The following is a 26924-nucleotide window of genomic DNA, read 5'->3' as shown; positions in this document are numbered from 1 at the left end:
GAACTATTCATGAACTATGAATATACTATTATTACGCTTACATTTAAACGTTTGGAAAACGTTATTCAAGGTCTCGGGAATAGTTTTCAGTTAACTGATATACACTTAATATTCTTAATGAAAACATTATTAATACCTGTAAGCATCATGCATAAGAAAAATTTATAAATCTTACCTCGTTTTCTGCATAAATTTGCACAGATGTTTCATAATTAATAGATTTCTTCATTTCGGTCTTAACACAGCTTGTTATAAGTACCGTGCTATCCGGCATTACTTTGAAACAAATATTGTTCACATGTTTTTCTTTGAATAACAAGACCCTTCTCATTGACATCAAGGATAGAGAAATCATATCCAAGCGTATTTTTTATTTTCTCGCAATAGCTATACATTTTTAAATTCGTAAAATCAATTAATTTCAGCGGAGTATCTGCTATCGACTCCACTGTAAACATAGCACACGCGAATATTGTTGTTATTAAACCACATGACCACATTTTTCCTCTTCTTCTCTTGCGGAATGTATCTCATTCAAATTGATAGTGAAAATAGAAATTTTTTAAGGTTCTTGTGGTTTGATGAGTCTTCTGACAATAGTTTAGGTTATCAGGTTTTTCGAATGTGCCGAGTGCCGTTTGGGGTGACAACAAGTCCGTGTATTCTATCCGCTACTATCAATCATGTAAAGAATTATGGAAAGAAATATAGCAAATCTGCTGATATGCTAAGAAAGTCCTTGTATGTTTATGATCTCATCAATGGAGCAGACTCCGTAGGCGAAGCTTTCTCATTACCAATTAATGCAGTTAAAACTGTACAAGACGCTGGTATAAACTTCAGAAAATTTGAATCGAATTCTGAAAATTTAACAAATAATTGGCAAGACATTGGCATAATTAGTTAGGAAGATAGTTTGAATAAAACGTTAAATGTCCTGTGAATAATATGAGATTCTGGTAAGGACACATTGAAATTATATGTGCAACAGCTTTTGCAACCAATTGATTGGAAACACATGACAAAACAAAAGGTTACATATTGTGGCTAAAATTTATGATCCAGTTAGGTTCATTGCGCCTTTTGTTATCAGAATAGAATTCCTATTACAAGAGGTATGGGAACTGGGTATTGATTGGGTCATAATTTTTCTCAGCGATTTCAGTGAAAAATTAAATTTTGGTACTTTGAAATCGAAGTTATTTTCAACTTGTGCATTCCTAGAAAGCATACGTTAACTACTTTTGCCTTTGCATATGCTTCACCACAAAAGCCATTCATCTAGAAGTAGTTAGCCATCTAACAACAGTAAACATTTATAGCGTCACTGGAAAGATTTGCTTCACACAGAGGAAATTCCAAGAAAATATTTTCAGCTAGACGAACGAACTTTGATAGATCTGACTGTGAATTTAAAAGATATTACATGACCAAACGTTTTTCTGAGGAAGCATTTCAAAACTTCCTAACCGATGAAAACATTCACTGGGCCTTCAAATCCTCCTGCTGCGCCTCACTTTGGCGGCCTCTGAGAGGACTTAAAGCGGACTTTTGGAACACATATTTTAACACGAAGAGTTTGATGCGCTTGTTACTTAAATCGAGGCGTGTTTGAATACGAGGCTGCAAATTTTCGAAAGCTTCTGGAAACGTTGTCAAATGATTACCTATCTCAGTTACAAAGACGTACCAAATGATTGAGGGATAAACCCTGTTTAACCCTCTATGACTTAGTCTCAATAAAAGACGACAATATGTCTCCATAAGATTACGCCTTAGACGAATAATTGAATTATATCCAGGTTCCGAATAAAGATTCGTGTTGGGAAGCTAAAACCTTTATTGGGCGAAATGAAGTGTCCTATACATAAACTTTCTCTTTTACCATTGAGCAGGGTTGAACATCAAGTCGATCGGTGGGCCACCAAGATATTTTGGGGTGACCGCCTTTACTAAGACCTAAGATGCGCATACTATAAAAGAAAAATATTTATGAAACAACGACAACAGCTAGACTGGAAAATCGGATTTTTACAATCGACGAGACTGTGTTTACTTAAGCAAATTATTCGATGAATGTGTAGAATGTAAAAGACACATGTCATGTACCTTCATTGGAAGCGCGCGATGTACATATGTCGGTTACAGATTCATTGTTTCACGTATGTTCGCTGCTGGCTGCATTGAATAGGTCAGCGTTTCACGGTCTAGCAGTCGCTAAAGTTCTTCAAATATTCAACTTGATAATTTTGTGTTACTTGTGTTTTTGTAGTAAAAATAGTAACCTGCCATATTTTAAAAGAAGGGTACAATATGGAATACAAGTGTTAAGAAAAGAAAAACACACAATTTTATACCGAATAGGAAGAACAGTCTTTCTTTACAATGGTGAATGTAAAGCCATTGTAAAGAAAGACTGTTCTTTCAGTTTACATGTGTTACAATGTTTTCTTTACATGTTTGCTATATATGTCATGCAAGTGTGGAACTTCGAAGAAAGGAAATGTTGAAAGGCATTTCAAAAGCACGCGTGGAAGTTTTGATACAGATTTTCCGTTAATAAGTTACAATGTTTTCTTTACATGTGAGTTATATATGTAATGCGAGTGTGGAACTTCGAAAAAAGGAAATGTTGAAAGACATTTCAAAAGCACGCGTGGAAGGTTTGATACAGATTTTCCGTTAATAAGTAATTGCGTAAACAAAAGTTAAAAGAATTTAAATCACAGTTAATCGGACAACAATCATTATTTTATTAAACTCAATACTAAGGTTGCAACAGTTGCATCTTTTCGAGTGAGTCACGTGTTAGGAAAACATGAGAAACCTTTTGCAGATGGAGAAATGATAAAAAAAAGCATATCTGGAAGCCAGCGATTCGTTATTTGATTCATTCAAGAACAAAAATGAAATTATTTCCCCAACTGAAGACTTAAACTTTTGCGTTGAATTGTGATGCGCGGTATAGAAATGATGAATTCTGATGTGGCTGATCAGCTAACCGAAGATATTACTAGCTATGTTTACTTTTCCTTGCAGTTTGACGAATTTACAGGCATGGTTAATATTTCTCAACTTTGCATTTTTATAAAGAATGATTTTTTAAGGATATGAGTGTAAAAGAAGAATTATTAACAATATTGTCTCTAAAGAAGAAAACACGAGGTGATAGTCACAGTAGATGACATACCGCATTTCCTTTCTTATCGTTGCATTATTCACCAACAGACTCTCTGTTGTACAATTCTAAATATGCGTCATGAAATGAGAATCTGCATGAAAATTGTGAAAGAAGAAAGGAGAAAGAAATCTTCGAGGAAGAAATCTTCAGAGAATAATGTTTCGTGCCCAACTAGAAGAAAACGAATCTGATAACGGAGAATTGTTACATAATGCGGATGTTCGTTGTTTAAAAAGGAGTGTATTTTTAAAAAATTCAGGGACCTACTACAAGAGGTAAAAGATTTTTTGGAATTAAATGATAAAGCGTATGTTAAACTTAGTGATGGCGTTTGGTTAATGGATTTAGCTTTTGTTGCTGATATAATAAGCCACCTTAATGAATTGAACTTACAATTTCAAGGAAAAATCAAACAGTAGTAGAATTAATTGGACTTGCTGATACTTTCAAAAACAAGTTATAGCTAGTATCATCCCAGTTGATGAAGAATGAACTAAAAAATTTCAAAAATATTTCTGACGAGTTGTTTAAAAACGGAGGTACGTTAAACAAAGTGAAATATTATGATGAAATAATAAAATTTCACTGCGAGTAAGAGATATGTTTTCAAGAATTTACTAGACTAGAACCAATTGTAACATTCATGTGTTACTCACTCGGCAATATTGATGTGGAAGAAATAACTGATAATATAAATTACATATTCTCTTTATCGCCTGAGGAAAACGAAGTTATTCTTCTTCGAAATGAACATAATTTTAAAAGCAGTAGTTCAGAACCTAAGAATAACTTCTGGAATCTAATGGACGAAGTAAAGTATCATAATTTTAAAAAATCTGATGTGTACACCACGACTTCCTTGTACGGAATATTAAATTATATGCATTTTTTCTTGCATTTCATTTAAAGTTATTGGATTGAATTAAACCTACTTCGCTGACACCTCATAAATCACAATAGAATAAATGCATTCTTTAAAATTCACTTTGTTTACCATAGCGAAACTTTGGCGCTAGGTTCACTTAACAGTATTATATTTCGTTCATATTATAACTCAGAATGCATAAAATTTATATCATCTAAAGAATTATCTAATCGTTGCCACATGTGCTATTCAAATACTATAATAAAGCTAGAACGATGTATAAAAGAAATTAAGCAAACAAAACAAAAAAGAAACAGTTTTTCACAGACGATTGAGTATTATTTCTCATTCAATTAATTCAGTTTTCACTTCGCGCAAGGCAAAAATACAGAAAAACTCAAAATATCTGTATTAAAAATTACGAAGTAAATCTTAAACACTTATTCCCTCGAAAAAATTCCAGAAAGGATTAAGCATGATTTAAATAATAAATGAAGGCGTTATCTTTCTTGTTGCGAAGCTAAGTTTCTCTAGGTTGGCAACAAATCCGCTATCCTGCTGTTTCAAATGTAAACAAGAGCAATGGCCGCCATCAAAAACATTATTAGGCTAGCGGCACTTAAACAATTTTAAAATTGTTGATAATTCTAAAAATATTGCATACAGATTTACTAAAGGCATAAAAACCTTAACCGGAAGATAAGAACAACATAATTCAATCATTTTTAAAGCAAAAAATGTACAATTTACAAACATATAAGAGTAAAGAAACTGAGATCACTGAGCCGGGTAACAGAGTGGCTATATATATATATATATATATATATATATATACATATACGTTTGGTGCGGCCGATTGCAACCAAAATACGAGGTGCACATCTACATGTTATAGCAGTCCTATATACAAAATTTCAACGTTCTGAGGCTACTCGTTTTTGAGTTATGCGAGATACGTACGTACGTACATACGTTCGTACAGACGCCACGAAAAATTCTCTTCAGAATTCATTTTATAGCAGTTTTATAATTTTTTTGGAGGAAAAGAGTGTTTTATTCTGTCCTTACATACATATATCACGGAGATACATCGTTAAATTGCATTTGAAAGAGGTCAAAATGGGATATTTTCGTTGAAATATGCTGCCTGAAACTTTTCGTGATTACAACACTTCCTTTTTACTTCGTACAAGGAAGTAAAAAGCTGCATTTCATTTGACATCGTTCATTTGCTCTACTTACCTGTTTGAATCTGCAATTTCAATGATGAATATAATTAAGATCAACATATCGTTCTTATCTCACAGACAACTACTTGACATCCACTACAAGATTAACAGTTAGTAATTACATACCGAGATATTCAAGATTGATGGACAGTAAGCAGACCAAGTCTTCTACTAACTATAAAAAGAACTAACTTTGGATGAAAATGATATATTTTTTAATGTATTTTGAATTGTTTGATAAGAAATGCATTATTTAAAATTATTATATTTGTGGCTATTATTATTATGTTTGTATTTTCTGTTTTACTTTTAGCTCTGTTTTAAATGAGTAAGTTTTTCTAGGTAGAGAAATACATGTGTTTATTATTAAGTGATAAGAAATATTTTAGACTTTATTTAGCTCACCGCAACATCTAAAAAAAAAAAAAGAAGTAGCCCGTACCCTGGAAAAGTATACCCGCCCCTGCCATTGAGTGGAATAAGACTTTAAAATTATGTATTCATATTTTTGTTTGCTTTCTGTTATTAATTCAGTATTATGTTTCATATTTAGAGTATGGATTAACAATGACAGATTTATGGTAATTTAGAAGTTTCATTAGTCTTTAGTATTTGTTTTACACACTGAAACTCTGAAGTACTACTGTAAGTACATTTTACGTGTAATTTATTGCGTTAAATTTAGTATTGTTATATGAATTTAATTTTTTTATAATGCATTTGTTATTTCATATAATTTCATTTGTGAACACTTTTGGAAAACTTTGTTTTTATATCTAAAATGAATTTGATCGTAATTGTTAGGCTGAACCAATTGTTCATCGGCGCGGAGTATGTTCTGCCTTGACTAGATAGATGGCGCTCTAACCGCGCGCTGAGAAAGGTGTAAAAAAGATAACTTGATGTTTAGAACTCTCTTGACACTTGGACTTCTTTGAATCACGGATACTTGAACCTTGAAGTTTGAAATACCTGTTGTGATTTTCATGGACAAGTATAAATATGTTCTGTTTCGTAATAAAATGTTGTTTTGTGCTGTTCAATTAATTATCTGACAGTATAATTTATATTGATGATTATTCCCATCACTTGAGTGTTCGATGAAGTTTTGAAAATGCTCTCCCATTTGAAACATGGAATCTTTTTAGTTATGGCATCATCAACACATCAGAAGCACCATTCGACATCAAGTTATTCTTCTATACTTTGAATAAAAAATCGTTTCCTTGTTATAATAGCAAGATGTCTTTTCTCATAATCGAAACCATACCAGGTATTTTGGAATGAAAAAAATCAGCAGTGCAAATTCTCTGGAAAATTGCCTACTGGGAAAATTAATTGAAAAGATTCACGTGAACTTATAGAAGTATTTTAGAATTTTTGGGAGTCAGGAAACATGAGAAATCAGCCATGCATTTGCTGGGATTGGAATTCCGAACTTCCCAGATGTTTACTAAAATTTCGTATTAAGGTGGTCTTACAAATTATGTAAATATACCATTATTTTATGCAATTAAATGCTGTTTTGAAAGCAAAAACTGAGTCATAATAAATAAGAAAATATATGAATGAATAGCAGGTGAATCCTCATAATTTTCAAAGTCATTTCCATTCATTTGAAGAAAGAATCTGTCAACAATGCGATTCTTTCATGGCACATTACAGTCAGCCTTTGTCATATGCTTCTACTTTTAATGAAGATTCAAAGTTATCTGCAAGCATTAACCAAAATTTGCCATTTTAGAGCTATATATTATTTATTTTAAAACGTCAAGAATTAATAACATTAGATAAATAACTTTTTCCGTCTGAAACTTTTTAAATTTAAATTTCTTTTCACATAAAGACATTAATATAATTATATTACATAATATTAAATAATTGCAAGATTTGTTTTTTGGATAACCGCAAGGAGGCGATTAAAAATTTAAGTTACGACAACCATCATGTCTGTAGTTTTCTTGCTCCTTTTATAGTCGGTTGCCATAAATCCTATAAAGAGTAAAAAAAGAAGATTAAAAAAGGCAAAAAATCTAGAGCTACTAAAAAGATTAAAGCATTTACTATTAGCTATCTTGATATAAATAAAGGCAGTTTTTACTTGCAATTTTTTTTTATCCTCGACCGGAGGTATTCTGGAAGGAAATTAGAAACCTATCTAGCAAGCACGGAGTAAATGAATACATAGGGAATCCTGACTAAATTTCCATTCTTTTCGATAACTCCACTTGTCATGATCTCGCTCTTGAAATTTTTCTCAAGAATGAGTTTCAGTTTAGTACTTTTCGACAGAAAAAAGATTCACCTCTTACTATCGTTATCCATGGACTACCTGAAGACTCGGATAATCAGCTCGGAACTGATAAATGATGATTTCCCGTTTCTTAAATTTACATAATTTGTCCGGAATTTCAATGGAACAGAAATGAAGCTGCCTTGTTTTTTTGCGTCTCTGACCAGAAATAATACCGGCAGAAGTATCTACAAGAAGAAAACTATTCTGGGTCTCCATGTTAAATTTCGACAATTTAGGTCGAATTATGATATGCTTTCGGTCGACACTGATATGCTTTCGGTGCCAAAGATTTGGCCGCTGATAGCTTTTCTGCAACAATCTACAGAGGTGTATGAAGTGTGTTCTGATCACCTAACTTACACTTGTGCTCTGGCAAAAGAAGAAAAACCCACTTGTATCAAGTGTAAAAAATCGCACATTGCCACTTATAAAGGTTGCGAATTTTTTCAAAAAGTTCGTAATACTAGGAAAGATAATAAGACTGCTCCCGAGCATCCCAATGAATTTAAAAGGAAAGCTGAAAAACTTAGAAAATCGGCTCCTGATGCTTCAAAAACTGCAGATGCTAAATTAATGATTCGGACATTACTTTAAAGTCTCATTCGTAAATCACTAATTTATGAAGCAAATTTGCTTTATTCTTCAGCAAAATTTTAGAATTTGCCAAGATTATTAAAGATTTGAATTTGCACAATGAGAAACTACAGCTTGCCCTGTAGTTTCTTGGACTTATTGAAGAATTGAATATTTAATTCACGTAATAACATTTACATACTTAGCTGCTGGGCGAGAATTTGAGTTTTTCTTTGCTCTGTTATTGTGAATGACAGATACAAGGTTATCATAAGAGAGGTTTATATGTACAGGTTTTGTCCTTAGATAATATATCTATAATGTGAGAATTTAAGCTTCAGATCTAATTTAAATTTTACTTAAGATGCATCAAATAAGAGAAAACTACTCTTAAGTGGTAAAAACGTATAGGCGTCAATATCTTCGAAGTTAGAAGAATGGAAAATCTAACGACTAAATAATAATACTAAAGGGAATGATTAAAATTTTGGCACCAATTTTTCATATAATTAGACATTACTATATCAGTAAGTAGCATCAAATTATTCATAATAGAATTTTTCTGAGGAACCAATGATATTTCTTCCTTTCCCAGAATTTGAAATTTAAGTGAGAAGACGAACTTTCTCAGGTTCCAAACAAAAGAACCTATGTCTTTAGCTCAGAACTATTACCTGTCAGGTAAAAGCTTCAGTAACCAAAATAAATGAAGAAATTAATTACACGAAAAAACGTTTTCTTCTTTTTACATTTTCTTTTAGAAATTTGAATATATAGGTACAATCTGATGTTTAAATTGGGAAGAGTCTCGTTGTTTTCACCATGGAGTTAAAAATTACGAAAATTCTTTAGCAGTACCATAAGTATAGAAATGTCTACTCTACGACTGGAATAGATGGTGGATATTTTTAAAGGAAATAGGGCACATCACAAGGGCTTGCGTTATTATACTTCTCAATTTCCAATTGTACAAATTTCGAAAGGTACGCATAATGATAACAGCATAAAGCTTAGCAGAGCGCTAAATTACCTTGTAGGGATTTATATTTATTTTAACTAACAAGTTAAGTTTAATTTTAAGCTTTCCTATAAGCCTTCATTCCTCTAATTGTCAATGCCAGAATATTTAAATTTCGTAGCACGCGTGAAGGAATGCAGATTCTACCTTGGGGAGAAAAAGTTTAAATACCGAGTTTTTAGAAGGAAAGTTAGAGAGTTAGGCTATTGCCGTCACCTCTGTAGCGAGAGCTTCTACTTTCGCAGTTATTGCTGGTTTACGTGGCGTAACAGCATTTACTTTGCCGCCACTAGTTTCGACGCGGTTTTACGTAACAAGAGTTTTCTGAGCCCTATAGCTTAGTTTCTACTACTTGCGAATATTTTCGAATTTTTATTTTAGTTCTTGTGATTTGAGTTACCGCCCAAGTCAGACGTCAAGTTGACGCATTGTGGATTTTAAAGAATTTAATAAAGGGTACTTTTAACCCTTCTCCTGTGTAGTTCCTACACGAATTGACTAGAAGATAAGCTAGTGGTTCCTACAACCTCATCAGTGGAAGTCATGTCAATCCAGCTAACATATGGTTCTAGATCGAACTCATATTCCTCTTAGTGATTTTATGAAAAAGCGTGGGTGAATATGTACCAATTTGTTTCAGAAACACCTCCACGAAGGCATTCCTTCTCTTAGGTAGGCAGCCATATTCAAATAACTTAACATCAAATCCTCGAGGATGCTAAATTCTACCCTAAGATAATAAGTCCAATAGCTACTTTACTTTTAATAGAATTCTACGGTATCTCTTTATTTGGGAAAAAATCTTTTAAAAATGCTAGCAAAAATATTTAAAGAAAAATTCTTTGTTATCATCATGGAACTTGGTATTTTGAGCGATTCAATTTCATGCAAAATGGGTACGATCTCACTGAACTGCTGAGCCCTTCATACTTTTAAATGAATACTTGATAACAGAATAAAGGATGATAGATTTATTACTCTTCATATTCAAGTTTTTTTTGCTAGGAAAATAACGTAGCCACCGAATTACCTAATCTGTGATTTTGTTTCTTTTGGGATACCCCAGTACACCGGTATTCTGCTCTAATATTATTATCTTAAAAAGCTTAAAACTGGCATAAAGACTGAATTCTTAAATTTGCGCGTCCATTTTCTCTACCAAATAATACGCAGTTTCGTATAATGACTGAAACGAATAGCCACTTTGATGGAGTCATTTGATTTTTTGAGCCAGAAAACATGAAACATCAACAGCTGCCCTCACCGGGACTCGAACTTCGGACTTCCCAATCGCTAGCCGGATGTGCTTCCTGATTCAGCTTGCTGCCTCAAAACAGACAGCGCAAAATAGGAGGCTACAGTTTACCAGTAGCAGAATGTATATTTATTACAGATATCTTAATTAATTTTATTTTTATATTTCATAGTGATTTTTTAAGTCCTCTTTATAAATCTCATAGAGAAATAACATATTCTGCAAACTTTAAATTTAATATGTAGAGAAATGAGAAATACGTACTTGATATGACGCTGCAAGAAAATAGATTAAAGCACACAACTCCATTAGCAGCCAGACCATTTACATTAGCCATTGCGAAAGAAGTTAATTCAGTCAAAATAATTCCGCAAACCTATAATAAAATAAGAGTTTTTAATAATGGTAAATTAAGATGTTTGAGACAGATTATTAAATAGAAGAAAAATTAAATTACTGTTATGATCGACTTTGTAAATTCCTTTAACTCAAACATGCAATTAAATTTCAATTACAATACAATAGACAATTATTACTTTATTATAATACAATAGACATTTACTACTTTATTACAATACAATAGAAAAGTTCTTGTTTGGATGAATGTTAATAAAGTAAGCGACAGTTGTCTCTCTAAAGGAAGAGATGCTTTTTTAGAGGAATTTTAAAAGAAGTAGGTTCGTCATCGGAAAAGCCAGGAAAACTCCAGCCAGCCCTTTCGCGAAGATTTCAGTCCAGGTCAAATTATCAATATTTACAGACTTTACCTTTCAGCAACTGGCTGGCCCTTATTTCAGTGATCCTGCGAAAAAATTTTACATTTCATTTTCTTTTAACTTGAAATAATTTTTAGAATATTTGGTGCTTTTAACTGTTGCAAAATGAGAAGAAAATAATAATAAATTACCTTGAAATTTACTGGAGTTGATAATGAAAGAATTTCATTTCAGGTTTATGATATTACCCCTGAACTATGTAGTATACAATTATTGTCATCATACAAAACTGATATTCTATGACTATTTAAATTATAATGATATTTTAAATCTTTACCATAAATATTCCTTTCCATTTACAAAAGAGTTTGCAGTTCTATATGTACAAAGATGTAACAGACCAGAAATTTTTATTTTAATTTAAATAAATTATTGAATGCAAAACTGAAGTTAATAACCCATCATTCTCTCGTGTAAACTCAAATATGCGCTATGGAATAGATTAAAAAGTTTTGTTAAAGGTTTGCAAGAGGGCAACGGGAGAAACAAGAAAGGATTCCAGTATTTTACTTCTGAAGTCAACTTATATAGTTTATTCCCGAAAAGAAGCACTGACAGGTTATGCATTTGAAGGGAACATTTGAAGGGAACTGTATTTCTAACAATTCCACATAGAACTGTCATTTCAATCTTTTGCCATCACATTAATAATAGCGCATAAAAAACCATACCAAACTATAAATTCATCCATTTGTCTACACGTTGGACTTGCGTGGATTGCCTTGAAGGCCATACTGGTATAAATGAAACTCAATACAGAGTGTCTATATTATGCTTTTTTAAATCAAAATACAAAAGTCATAAAACTGTCCAAGAAATGATTTTTCTAGCAAAGAAAAATTTTGTTATATTTTTGATTTCAAACTTAATTGGTTATATTTTATTATAAGCTTTTTATCTCACTTTTCTGAAGCTTTTATTCAAACTAGCTTTTATATATTTGGAAACTGTTTGCTCTGAGCATCTAATCTTAGTCTGCTTTTAATTTAAAAGAATGAAGACATAAACACCGTGGGTGTTTTATCACTGATCCTTGTACTCTTCACTTTAAATTTGTTTAAGACTGCGCATCGAGAAAATCTTACATTAATATTATTGAAGAAAGCGCTAGTGCTCTTGCAGTCCGCAGATTTCACAAATTTTAACTTTTTACACAAATTGTTCTAGGTGCCACTGTAGTAGTAATCAAAGATTTAAAAATTTTGAAATTAATAATAATTTCATCCACTTTTTTCATCAGAGTATTGTACATAAGAAATAAATATGAAATGAATAATTTAAGTAAACCTTCGTCTCCCCCAAACGAAAAAATAAACACTCTTATGCTTGTAATTCGTTCACAAGCGCGTTGAAGTTTTGAAAAACCCTTTAAAGATTTCTTGGAAACTACTTAAAATAGATCAAAGAAAAAACTTAGATTCAGATGTAATTCTATGAAAATTAATACAGTACCTTATAAGGTATTTCTCCCTCCTTCTTAGTATGCTTTCGTAATGTAATGGTCAGCAAACTCGACGCGTATTCTAGAGATCCAGGCTCGAAAGCCGGCGAGGGTATGGCTCATTTTTCGTGTTTCGTGCTTCAAAAAAACCTAATAAATCTAATGTGGCGCCCGAACTAAAAAAGGTGGTGGATTATGATTTTCCACCACCCAAATTTGGTGATTGGGTCTCCTAATCCCCAGCTGCAGTATATAAGATATTTCTCCCTCCTTCTTAGCATGCTTTTGTGGTGTAATGGTCAGCACACTCGGAGTGTATTCGAGAGGTCCGAAGTTCGAGTCTCGGCAAGGACATTGCTCATTTTTCATGTTTACTTCTTAAAATAACCTAATGACTTTACAACTGTCATTTAATTTCTATTTCAATGCATCTAGTACCTTATAATTATGCCTTGCACTATAATTTGTATGGTGGTGTTAAACATGTTTACAAGCCTGCAGATCACAATGAATTTATTGAAAAAAAAAGAAAGAAATGAAAATAAAGAAATTAAATAAAGAAATGATGTTATAGAAATCTTAATTATTTTAAATATGAGTTATAATTTCAGAAAGCTTAAAATTTCGAGTAAAATATTTTCTTGCATTCTGGGAGGGGTAAAAATTAGGTAAAATGTGTATTTCAGATCTTAAGTATGTAAAAATGATGAAGATTTTAAGTAGTATCAAGAAAAGCACTAACGAAGGTTATAGAAAATAAATCATTTGATTGTTACCATATACCAACCTTAAGCCTCATTTTTATTGATTTTATTTCATACTTAGAAATAAAGGCAATCACAGCAGCTTGGAAAAGTGAGTTTCTGGGGCTCACTTCCAATGCGCTAGTGTGAACCATGACCTCTCCATTGAGCTCGAAGTATCCACGACTAGTGCCATGATTTCCTATGAAGTCATCAGTGTATATAACGTTTAATTCTGGGAGCAACAGAGTCTTATATTCGACTATGAGGTTGAATTCTACACGGTGACAACGTCACAGTGGAGGATGTGGCTAGTAATCAGTGTTAATGTAGATATAATTCCACAAGCTTGCGTTTGTTTTCAGTCTTAGTCTGCGAACATTTTCACACATACATTATACAACTAGATAAAAGCAGAGAATCACGCAAGCGCATTCAAGATGCTAGTTAGGGATGTACGCCCAGCAGACGCTCAGCAAGAATGGGTGCTGTGCTAATTTTAAATGATTTTCCAATAAGACAGTAAAGCTAGTGTCCACATAGAGGCCCAATGTAAAGCTACGTATTCATCAATTGTAGAGAACCATATTGACTATCTGCTAGGATATTCCCGTCAAGCTGCTGCAGTCTGATCAGAGCGTAGGAAAGTTTACATAGCATTTTTTTTTACTTGTCTTATAAGTTGGTATCAAGAGCAACTATTGCCTATAAAAACACCTAAATATTTTATGTTTCTGAAAATATTTGCATTTTTGTTTCCTATTTTCACGCAGGGCATACGCACTTGTCTTTTTAAGGGACTTATTAACAGGCTTTGTGTTTTAGATGCAGGTATGACAAGTTTATATTCCTTTGCCCAATTGACAAATGCTGTGCTTGTGTTTCATTCTGATTTTTGCTGCATCCCTTTGCTACTATAAGGAAATTGTCTGCATACGCAAGTATACTTAAATTTTTATTTCCTTTATTCCAAAAAAAAAATGCAAATTCTAAATTTTTTACTGTGTTCCACAAGAGGGACTCCAGGCAAGACTCTTGAGAACATCCTTTATTTTTTCTTTTATATATGGGCTCTTTCATCTGCTGTGGCCTATCTGGTATCTAATAGATAGCAAAAAAGGAGATTAAAGGGTATCTTTCTTCATCCTATGTTCTGCAATCTGTTCTGCATATTTGATTACCACAACGAATCGAAGGCTTCCTGGATATTGAAAGATGGATGAGTATATGCAAATTATTACATACACTCATCGTTTATTACACTGTAAAAAAATCTGTAAGGTTACTAAGAAAACTCATGGAAAGTGGGATGCTATGGGTTATTTGAGTAACAGAAACTGGTGTTTTTTTTTTTTTTTTGTAACATTACAAGAGTTTTGCCTGTAATGGTTACAGATCTTTTTCTTGTAATATCAAAGCATATAGTTATGTAAGTAGAACATATTTTTCTCATGTAAATTCCCAAACGATATATCTGTAATGGTTACAGATTATTTGCGTGTAATATTACAGCAAATAATTATGTAAAAAGAACATGTTTTTCTCATGTAAAATCTCAACAGATATATCTGTAACCGTTACAGGTTATTTGCTTGTATTTATTATAGCAAGTTATTATGTGAGTAGAAGATACTTACGTAAAATTCCAATGGTTGTATCTGTAAAGGTTTCAGATTATTTCCTTCTAATATCCCATTAAGTAATTATGTGTGTAGAATATATTTTTCATAGATAATACTAAAGGATATGTCTATAAAAGTAATAGATCTTTTTTGTCTAAAATGATGCTTATTATAATAAAATATATTGGAATCAAGATGTTTTGAGTAAAACAGTATCTGCATGTGTATATCATTATACAGATATATGCAAGTGAAGCATAATAGTCATCAACATCTTCCTCTTCTTCACTAAATGAATCCTCATCAGAAGAAACTGTTTCAAGGAGATTTCGCAATCTTTTCATCTCTTCATCGTAAGGAATATACGGCGAAAACTTATACTAAAAGCTTGAAAACGAGAAGTGCGAAGTGACTCACTAAGAAACGCCAGTACACGCGCGGGTATGACATGCCCGAACAATACTGGTCCTAAAAAACCGTTGCACTTTTGGTTTGGCTTTTTAAATTAGTCAATTTGACCTTAGAATAGCATTAATTTAAAAGATGCGCTTTCAACATCAATGTTCTTTTTTCAAAAAGTAACATTAGTCTGTTGCAGAGTATTTTTGTTTTATGAAGAGAAACTTATGTCTGATATTATTGAAAGGCCTTTCATGTTATCATTTTTATTAATTTAAAAGTTCAAATTGATATGCTACTCCTTATATTTGCCCTGTAAAATAGCTGAAAAAAATAGTATGTTTTATTTGCATGTTTTAGTGTCAATTAATAAGATATGTTCTAGAACTTTCTTTTTAGTAATTCTAGCTAAAATAGACACATGTTGCTTTAGATTTAACTTATATGAGTAAACGTGTTGCATGTTGATATGATCATATTATTACAGTAAAAGACATTTTGTCAAATATTTCTATAAAGAACTCAGAACAGCTGTTCTTCATGTTTCAAAAATATATTCTCTCCTTCTAAAAAATTACATTTTCAGTAAATTAAAGAATTCAACATAGCAATGAACTTCATTTTGTTACTACAAGGAATTCAAAATGTTGTTCATACGCTTGAATTATAACGTCTAACTAATCTTTTTATTCTTATCTGCACTCAGTGTTTGTCAATAGTCTGCTATTGTTTGAAATAATGCATAACTTTTTTACTTACCTTCAAATAATTTCCTTTGAATTAACAGATAGAAGTCTTTCATTAAAAACCTAATGTCATGCTTTTTGAATAAGCATAAAACTTCGCCAGCTGACCTTAATTTTTAAAGCCTTGTTTCCCTTAAAATTCTTAATACAATTATGCCTTTAACAAATTTATTTCTAAAATTAATGCTTCAGTTTAGCTTAAAATTTAATGCATTTTAATTTTACCTATAATTTTATACAAACATAATATGTAATAAATCTAAGCTTAATATTTAACATTTCGAAAGTGATACTAAAAAAGTATTCCTTGTTATTATAAATTTCGAGATTCGCATACAAAATTGTGAAATATACATGTGACAACAGAAAACAAACTTTATGCTCTCTCTATATTACAGCATGTTAATTAAGAAGTTTATTGAATTTATAATTTTATTGTGAAACACTATGAAGCAAATAATATGCTAATTAAAATACAGAAGTAAAAATAATTTATTACTTAATTCATAAATTTTACATAAAACCTGAAAAAAGAATTAATTAAAAAAACATAATATAATTTAATAAACATTTCACAAAAATTCGTTTCGACTGCTTGGAAAAAATGAATGGTTTTTCCCCTCTTTGTGAACCATGTCTCCTAAATAAAGAAAAAAACATTTCTTTTAAAATCATAATCATGCTCTTAAAAAGCTTATAACATTATTTTAATAGATGTTTTAAACATGTGCTTATATAACACTTTTAATCATATTTCTTTATAATATCTTAATTAATTAAGAACAGCTTAAATTCTTTAAAAAATTGGATTTCTATTTTTTTTTTCAAAACGGTACTTAGTTTCCGAATACGCCTCGTAATATACAGGATACTTATATTCAGAATTCATAACTTGAATAAATTTCTCGAACTGTTTTAGCATTCGAAAAATATTACCTTAAATTTCTAAAACAATATTACATATTGGTCCAAATGAATCACTGGGACTCAGACAACATCTCCCCCCCAGCTTTCTTTTAGCAACATGATTCTGAAATTGTTTTAATGATTCAGGTAATGTTTGTCTTCCTTAAGGGGCTCATAAAACAAGTTACCTTAAATGTTTTGTTCGCATAGTGGTCATTTTCATCTTACTAACTGATTTGCTAGTGGATTTTGGGTGCATGGCCTATCATTGATGAAACAATAATAGTGAACAGCTTCAAGAAAATGGGGATATATAATGCTCTTGATGCCATATTCCCACTTATTTTTACTAATTTTATCTTCCAAAAATTAAACGAATAATTTAATTTCCAAAGGACACAGTCACAGTAGGAATATAACAAATGAAAAGTAATCATGGATAAACTACTACTATCACAATATTATTTATTTAAAAGAAACCTCTATTTCAATAAGAATACACATAATTACAACATCTAATAAGTTATCTCATTTCTTCTTTATAATTTGAACTTCTGTCCTTCTCATTGTTGTTCTTGCAACTCCTTAGGCCTCAGATCATACATAAATAATTAGAGAAGGTTGTGGTCCGATGCTTGCTAGGGTGAACATTCAGCTGATATGTCAAACTTGCACAGTGAATGGCAGTTGGTATTTGCTTTCACTATCATAGATCATTTTTTGTATTAGGCTGACATAATATTCAACAGTTAGAAGAGAAAGATTCAACGGGGCCTTAAGTGTGCAAAAGTTTGCCTTTGTTAGTATGACGAAAACAATCATTATGTTGATAAATCCATTTTAAAATCTTGGGATATTCATTTTCTGAATGCATTAAAAGGGGGGAAATTATGTAAATATTTTTTTAATTTTCAGAATCTGGTTCTAAAGCTGGGTGGGGTGGAATATGCAACGCAATACGGTAATTCTGAAGATCATTGCTCGTGGCAGTACAAACTAAACGGTGATAACTTGCATGCTGTAGAAGAAGACACAAATTGCAGTTCCAGATGCATTAAATGCTTTGAGGTCTAGGGAGTAGCAGTGGGCAATACTAAGAGTGAAATTCAAAGTATAGGGAAGTAGGAATGAAAATTACTTTTATCAGATAACTTAAATGTTAATGTTACTAAGCGTTCTTATTGGAATGTAGGTTTCTTTTAAATAATAATACTGTGATAGTTACCAGTAGTTCATTCATGAATATTTTTGATTGGTTATGATCTTATTGTAATCACATCCTTCAAAATTAAATTGATTGCTTAATTTACCCCTTGATTTTCATACTATAATATAAAAGGAGGAAAAAAGTCTGCAAGTAAACATAACTCCTCTTTCTATCTCTATATATAGACGTGTATTTTCGTGTGCAACTAAGCAAAACAAATGTGACTTTTTCTTCTTTAAAAAAATTGTGTAAATAAATAGGATGAGAATTAAGTTCATTTCAAAGACTTATGACACATGAAATATACATGATCAAAATAAATTAGAAAATTAAGTTCAAATAAATTTTAAGCTAAATTACGTGTTGCAATGTAAGTTGTAATAATTAATACTAACAAAACCAAACATCATATTCCCATTTTGCAAAGTATAAAAATTCTTCTGCAAAACTGAAAAAATGACCAACACTTTGGCTTATTTGATAACTTTCAAATTCACTCCTTTGTTTGCATTTAGAATTTATAACTTTAATTTTCCACAGAAATTTGTTTTTGATTTAAAAAAATTTCACTGGCATAATTTCATTCACTTCAGCATATATTAATAGATGCAGAAGGTTTTTGTACCTTACATAATTTTAAATCTTATGTAAACTAACGTAATTAATAACAAAATCAAAACATAGATCAGAAACTGCATAAAATTTAACTAATAATTACTACTAGTGTCACACGAAATGCTATGAAATTAATTAATAAAATAAGAATGAGATAAAATATATAGAATTAATATTCCACATGTGTGAAGTTTGGAAGTTTTACGTTAAATATTTTTTTAATTAAGTATTTTTAAAAATGACCCCTTAAAGCATGGGACCTTTCGTAATTAGAACTTGCAAATCCACTTCGCTAGTCTTTCATAACATTGCTTTTCTTTTATTAACAAGAAATATTGCATTCAGTTATTAAATTTAAAATTTCAAAAATAATGCTACTGAAAAGCATGAATACTTACTTAAATTTGAAATTAATTTGGTTGACTTGAAATAATATTTAAAAAAATAAATTTTCATATATACGTCTAAAAATCAGACCTTATTAATTTTCTTTTATTTGAACGATATCTGAATTCTACATTAGTTTGGACTAGTAAATCATTGGGCAATTAAATGCCAAGCTATAAGAGAACTAATGTAGTTTACAAATGCACTGAATTTTATTTCCAGTATTAACTTTCAAAGAAAGTAAAATTTTCTGCATATTTGCATCATTTGGATTGATAGAATATGGCAAAGCATGCAAAGGCTATCAGCCTAAAGGGAAGTATATATTCATGGGCGGTTTTGTAAGGAAAAGTAGCTTGCATTTCCATTTATTCATGGTGTATATATATATAGTATTTATATTGTTAATGCTAAAATCAATGCTTCATTAAAAATTCATTATTATTTTATTTTTAATACAACATACAGATACAGAATTGTTTTAAATCCCAATAAACAATAATAATTTATTTTTAAGAAAACTTACTTTATGATTTATATATTATATTACATGAATAAGAGAAATATTTGTCAAGAAATGTATTAAACTTGTATTAGCAGATTCATGCTATCCTAGTAACAAGACTATCATACTTCAAAACTGTATTAAAACTGGGCAAAATAAAATCAACATAAATTCTACATTAAATGTTTAAAAACTTATAAGTATGCAATGGTAGTTATATATACAATATAATAAATGTTGTCATTTATAAAATATTAATGAAATGGTGTTGGTGTATTTAATTATGGCAAAGCGCACGAGGGCTATCTGCCTAAGGGGAGGGATGCCTTCGTGGAGGACTTTCTAAGGGAAACTGGCTCGTATACACGTTACACATGGGGAAAACCACGAAAACACCCATGCAGCCAGCCCGTTCGCGGGATTCGAACCTCGGACCGAACTACGAGTGTTCAGCGACTTTACCGCTCGGCCGCTGGTGGGCTTTTAATGAAATGATATTTTTTGGAAATAATGCACAAAATGTTAGTTTTGTTTTATAATTAGTTTAACGAATTGTTAGAAAAATATTTTAGGTCATTTCCATTTTTCCCCTGTTGATATTGGTATATTATAATATATGGAATAATTAAGTTGCATCTAGTTAGTAAAACAAAACATTACGAAAAGTATGATACAGCATATTTTTAATCAATATAATTACTTCATTTTGGAATTATAATATTTTCGTAAGAAATTAATACCACTGAAAAAAATATTATTACACTAAAGGAATAAACGAGATTCTCGACCGCGTTGTTCAAGTTTTTGTAATTTTACTTCATAACACACTCGTACATAAACATATTAGACTGAATTATAAACCAAGTATAACTAATTAGGTAATCCTAGAAAAAGAATAAACTAAACCTAGTAAGCAAAAAATATATACAGTACATTCAGAATTCTAAATGTTTATACTATAAACGTTTCTCGCAAGGCCTGCCGGGAAAAAGCTGTCAAACGTTCTTTGGTCAGACGATTGCAAAAGAACGCTAACATGATTAGTTTTGTTTTCAACAACCACATTACCATTTCAATTAAATACTGCAAACAGTGATTAAATTTTGGAATAATTAGTTTTAAATAATAATACGGCCAATTTAAGGCGTAATTTATCGGATGCACAATGACAAAATACTACTATTAGATCTGCATTTGGAATAAATATTTTGCACTCTTTCAACTCATTAGACATTACGAACACTGATATTAATTAATCGCAAAGCTTAAACGTTTAAATACTTACTCACTACATATAACAGTGCAAAGTGCATGAGAATAATCTGCATAACAAGAACAAAAAATATTTCAAGTAGTAATTGTAAACATTTTCTTACTTACCTGCGCTATACAACCAACATGCATTCAGCCATGTTTTTTTCTGCAACTAGCTTTCAAACACTTTTCTCCTGATTGGCTAATTTCCAGTCAGTCACGTGATTCTTCCGCGCGGCTTCTGAAACATTATCCGTAATGCTACAAGCAAATCAGCTGTTACCGCTACAGTTTGCTTTCAACCTGTTACCATTACAGGAAATTCTTGTGTATCTTTTTGAATTCTGTAACTTTACAAAACTTTTGCCTGTAAAGAGCGAACTTTTTTTTTACCGTGTACATCAGTTATGGAATTTAACACAGTGAGTGCACGTCCGACTTAGAAACCAGCTTTAAAGCTATACTCATGCTCTCGCTTAGTATTCATAAGTAACTGAGACTTTGTAATATCACACGTAATGAACATTTTATTCAAAGCTGGAAGTAAACGGATGGATCGATGTGATGTGGTCTTTAAGTCGTGGAGGTGGCTAGTTAGAAATTGAAGAACCACGCGTTTCGGCCTGCGTGCTTGCCTCAGTAGATAGTTAAATCTTTCAACGTAATATTCAGAAGTTTGCTGAATTATCAGCGGTATCTCAGAACGCGGTTAGGTTAGTTACGTTTAGAGAGCCTCGTAGTTAGTCACTTGTTATTATTTCTTTTTAGTTTCTTATTTTTATTTTACCGCCGGGTCGGCGTAGTTTGTGAGCGTCAAGAGCACGCATCTGTAATTTCTAAAGTTGAATAAAAAGGGATTTAAACCCTTTTCAAGACATTGTATACTTTCCAGTTCATAGCAGTCACCACTATTGTTGCGTGCAGGTTGGAAGCGCGCAACATTACAAAGTGATCATTGCCGCGTTTCCAGAATACAAATATTTCAACTTTCGTTATTGTTACGGAAAGCGTCTGAGTCGCCTGAAAGCTAAGAAATATGCCGTTAAGATTGCTGAGTCCGTACTATGGAGATAACAGTATCATTGCTGGCTTGTATGGCACTGCTCTCAATTTCATATGGTCCTGGTCTTTATTTGGTTTAAGATCTCTTATCACATTACTGAATTCTTTGGTAGTAGAGTAAAGGCTCTGCGTCTGGGATGTGTGTATTTAATAAGCTCTTTAATTACTCTTAATTTGTTCCTGTACGAAGACATCCTAGCTGACACTGTCATTCTTGAAGATGGTAATATGTGCTACAGCTTGCAAGTTAAATATGGATTCTTCGCAGATAGCTGCACTCAAATTAGAAGAATAATATACCTTATCATGAGCTAACTTGGAAACTGCACCGAAATTTTCATTTGGGTTGGTGCTATGCTTTTGCCAGGACGCAAACGGTGCTTTATTAATTGCACTTTTATAAGCTGCCCTGTGTTTTCTAAAGGCGAGGAAGGGAACTCTTATTTTATCTGGATATGGGCAACTTTGAAATATTAGTCTCAGGGCACTGACAATTTTTCGTCTGAGGTAAGCAATGTTGTCTATCAGAGACTTCTGCTTAATGTGACATAATGTTTCCTAATAGGTTTTGGTCTCTTTTTAACTTATTTATTATTCGTGGCACATAAATATGCTTTTGATTGTTATTAATGTGCAATAATATTTAACATATTTACTAGGAATTCAGACTAAGTGAATTATCTAGCAGCCGGCACACAATTCACCTATAATTTCAAAATTATGGCACTTTTTTAAAAATATAAATTTAAATCAATAATTCAGGCCTATGAGATTCAGGTCTATGAAAAAATGTATAATGGGCTGACAATCTAAAGATTTGAATGAAGAATATATTTATTTTATGTGTCTGCCGCACAATGTAACGAGCCATATGCAGCTTACGAATTTAGGAACCTATGAACCTATGAATCGAGTAACCTATGAACATGTGAATCTAAGAATGAACTTAGGAATTATCTAAAATATAAAAATGAAATATTGATCTTTTTTTGTGCGTCCACGAGTGAACTTTGAAGGTAATGTCCATGATTTTCAGGAACCATTCCCTTTGAAAAATTTACTTTCCCTTTGCTTGGAAAGAAGTAACAAGGATTACTTCGCTGTTATAGTAAATTGTACCTTACGATCATATTCGAAGATGACGATTCAAGTAATAACGATTGTCTAGGTTTCCAAATACATTCGGCGCCCGACGAATCTTAGAGCACATTTCCGATTTATTACATGTTCTTAGAAAGTTAGTATAAACGAAGAGCACGTGCAGGCTTCGGGTACATGTGAAGTAGGGTTGGTATAGACAATTCTGTTTGCATTCTGCTATGTCATGATTTTGGCTAGAAATTCAGAAATATATTAGGAAAGGACGAAACGAATGAGAAAGAGAGGATGATGAAACTGAAGATGACATGAAGAAGAATAGCGTAACGTGTAAGGGAGCTATCGAAGATTGCCGACTTTCATAAAATCTGCCGAAAAAGTTTAATCTGTAATGATGTTATGAAGCTTCTGCAAGATTTTCGATATTATTTTTTTAACTGTGGCCCATAACTAATAATTAGGATCGATGAATTTTGTATACTAAAATTTCTACAATTAGCACCACTTTAGATGAATGAATAAATTCTAGTAATATATATTTAGTTTTCCGTAAAACTCTCTTATCCAGAATAGGCGTGGTTTCGTTGCTGGCAGTTAAAATGGATTCCGCTGTACATAGCCTTAAATAATAGGCTTAAAGATAAGTCAATTAACATGCAGTTAAAGTTAGGAGGCTTTGAGCAATGCTTACCATTGATGAAACATTAAGTAGACTTGCAGATACAATCTCTGACTCTGGATAAGTCAACTCAATTCCATATTCAAAACCAACAGTTAGATAGCTTGTTAAGAAGAAGCTGAAAATATAGAACTTTGATAGAGAGTATTAAGAATTAATTATAAATAAAAACAATGTGTAAAATACATGACGAAGATTTTCTTGTAAGAAAAGAAATTTTCTTCTTTGTAATTTTTCACCAGAAAAGATCTTTCTGGCTTTATATGACTAAGGAAAACACTCTAATGTTGCATATCACTCAGAATAATGATAACAGATTTTCATGAATTCCTATTCATGTCATTCCTATTAAAATATGAATCAGCATATAATTCTACATCTTCAAGAATACGTTTCATAGTCAGTAACAAATGAACTGTGAAACGTATTTTGATTACTGAAAATAAGATAAAGAGATGTAATTATTACAAAAATGTGTTATTTAATATAATGGAAGCATGCATTAAATTCTGTAGTTTAATAACTGAAAGACTGCGGATTATGCGTTATTTTAAAAGTTTTCATTTAATTAGATTAATTAATATAATTATTTTATATATTAAACTATGAAGCTCGAAAATCAGTTCCTATCTCTGTATTTTGAAGATAATGAAGAAAATATAATATAAATTGAACTTACCTTAATAAGCCGATTGTGAAAAACTGAATCCAAATCTTATCTAGCAGTAAGAAGCCACTAAAGCAGACGTACGATAAAAGAGACGCTACACAAATTTCTGCCGATATTTCTCTAAATTAAAAAAAATAATTAAAATACTGATGGAATTTTATAAATGAAATAAGCAAATATTTATCCAGAATTATTTATTTTAATTGTAATAATTGTTAGAAGGTACTCAGATTGTTTAGAAGAATAATGTCTTAGTTTCAGAAACTAAAATAATTTATTATATGACGTAAGTTTCTAGGAAATCTTATATTTGGAACAGTGTGAACATTTCTGAGAAGAAAACGATTGATGTAAAATAAGTGTTTTCCCAAGGGCAAAAATTCGAACGTTCTACTAGGTAACGATTTATTATTTCTATCAAAGTGTGCAATATGATTTATGATAGAAACTGACATCAGATTATATCAGATTATAAATTGCTTTTTAATTGTACAGTGTGATCACACTTTGGGAGAATCTTAGTTGATAGCGCATCGCAAATACATCGAAAATTTGACATAATGTACAGGGAGAGCATAGCGTTTCAAAAGCGTACGTTTTCATTTTGCACAACTTTAGCTGGACATCAAATGCCAGAGGCTAACGGCGATTGGAAAAGCCTTTGGCGACGAAAATCGAAAATTGCCTAAAATGTGAGAATAACCAAACATAAACGTGAACTCCTTACAAGATCAAGGAAACAATCTATCGTATAGGACCAAATATTATAAAAATTGTGATCTTTTCTTTTCCTTTTCTTTAGCTCCACAAGACTTTCGGTTGACTCTTTTGCACTTTGAGCTTAAGCAGACATTCTGTGGTAATCCATTACCTAGTAACATCAGACAAAGGGCCAGGTTTATGACAGGAAGACGAGCATTTATTGAATATTGAAATTCTTTCAAACAGTTATTAAATCATAATTTTGCTTAGTAACATGCAAAAAATTCAATAAATTTTAGTACCATACACACAGGAAAAATTGTAATACAATTAGGAACACAGTATGTACAATACACACAACATACACAGATATTGTTACAACATATACAGATTAGATATGCAAGATGTGCATTTCGTATGTAACATTGTAAATAAATATATACAATATTTAGTATTGTTATGAAATCATACAAACGACATGTGGCTAATTAACACAAAAAGAAATTAGCTAATTTAGAAATTTGCGGTTTCGGAAGCAATTTGAAATGTATTTATGTAATTTAAATTGGCCCGAGATGTTTATTAAGAAATTGTCTCTTCAATAAAAAGTGTGGCTTCTGGATTAAAGATAGGAATCTGGATAATAAAGACAGCGATATCATTCACGAAATAAACTCTGAGGCCTTAATCATCTACATCAGGATTTCTTGAACTTTTTTGGGTCGCGACCTCTTTTTATCACTGAGAGTTTTCCGCGACCCCCGGTACCCCATAATATTTAGGAAAATTTTGTGGGACCATAAACATTGCACAGATCTAACACACGTGACACGATGTTTTCATTTGTACTGTAATATACTATTGCAGTTTTAGGTCATGAACTTTAATTTCTAATTTTAAGACAGAACAATGTGAAAATTGTAAATAAATAAAAGACGTCACGTACAAAGCAAGTAAAATGAACGTTTCTATTATAAAAAGAATGCGTCGAAACGTTTTCCTTTTTTGTTTGCCTGTATTGTGTTATCTTTACCTATTTTGAGATACATTGTGTGAAAATATTTGGTAACTGTAAAATTATTAAGTAAAGAAATATCGAAACTGCTAAATTTTTGGCGACATCTTGCTGCAAGTCGCGACCCACAGTTTAGATTAATTTCTGGATATTTTAAAATTAATTTATGTTCTAAAAATGTTTACTAAGGTAAAAAATGTTTACTAAATGTAAGGTAAAATGTTTACTAAGGTAGGGCACTCTTCTTAAACAAAATTTTTAAAATTCATATTTTCGCACATGTCTTTAAATGGGTTTATATGAACAAAGTTTTGATAATTTGAAAGCTACTTTCTCTCATCATTGACTTGTTAAACTGGAAAAAGGGAAATATGCCTAGTTGTTCAAAAAATAATGATTCATGCAATCGTTTTAAGGCTGTCAGTATAAAATGCCATTTATGTACAGTTTGTGCGATACGCGAAAAAAAGTTAATAGCATAAATATTATGGTTTATTTTCACAAAGTATTTTCTTTTAAAAAAGAAGCAAAATCATTAAAATAATTCATTTTATTTTTATATACACTTTTATGCATTTTCTGCCATAAAGATTAGTTCTAGAGTGTAGTACATTTATATAGTATTTTATTTCTGATTTGCTTTCCCATTACCGTCAGACATTTTCCGTTATAAGACAACA

At 31.4% G+C, this 26924-nt stretch overlaps 1 protein-coding gene across 1 annotated transcript in view; it reads right to left on the bottom strand.

The window, feature by feature from the left end:
* Positions 1 to 7013: 7013 nt before the first annotated feature.
* The window catches only part of LOC146997785 (choline/ethanolamine transporter flvcr2a-like), a 66038-nt gene continuing 46127 nt past the window's right edge, over positions 7014 to 26924 (bottom strand). The window contains exons 7-10 of the mRNA XM_085814398.1: positions 24537 to 24647; positions 23870 to 23975; positions 10682 to 10793; positions 7014 to 7267 (exon numbers count right to left, since the gene is read on the bottom strand). Of these exons, the coding sequence (XP_085670524.1) occupies positions 7203 to 7267; positions 10682 to 10793; positions 23870 to 23975; positions 24537 to 24647 (394 nt within the window). The 3' untranslated portion in view covers positions 7014 to 7202. The remainder of the gene's footprint in view (positions 7268 to 10681; positions 10794 to 23869; positions 23976 to 24536; positions 24648 to 26924) is intronic.

This window comes from Stegodyphus dumicola, chromosome 4 (genome assembly GCF_044657685.1).
Source record: "Stegodyphus dumicola isolate Sdum_Otavi_A_Nest chromosome 4, ASM4465768v1".
NCBI lineage: Eukaryota > Metazoa > Arthropoda > Arachnida > Araneae > Eresidae > Stegodyphus > Stegodyphus dumicola.
Note: the sequence above shows the minus strand (reverse complement) of the source record. Positions and strands in the feature narration are given on the sequence as shown.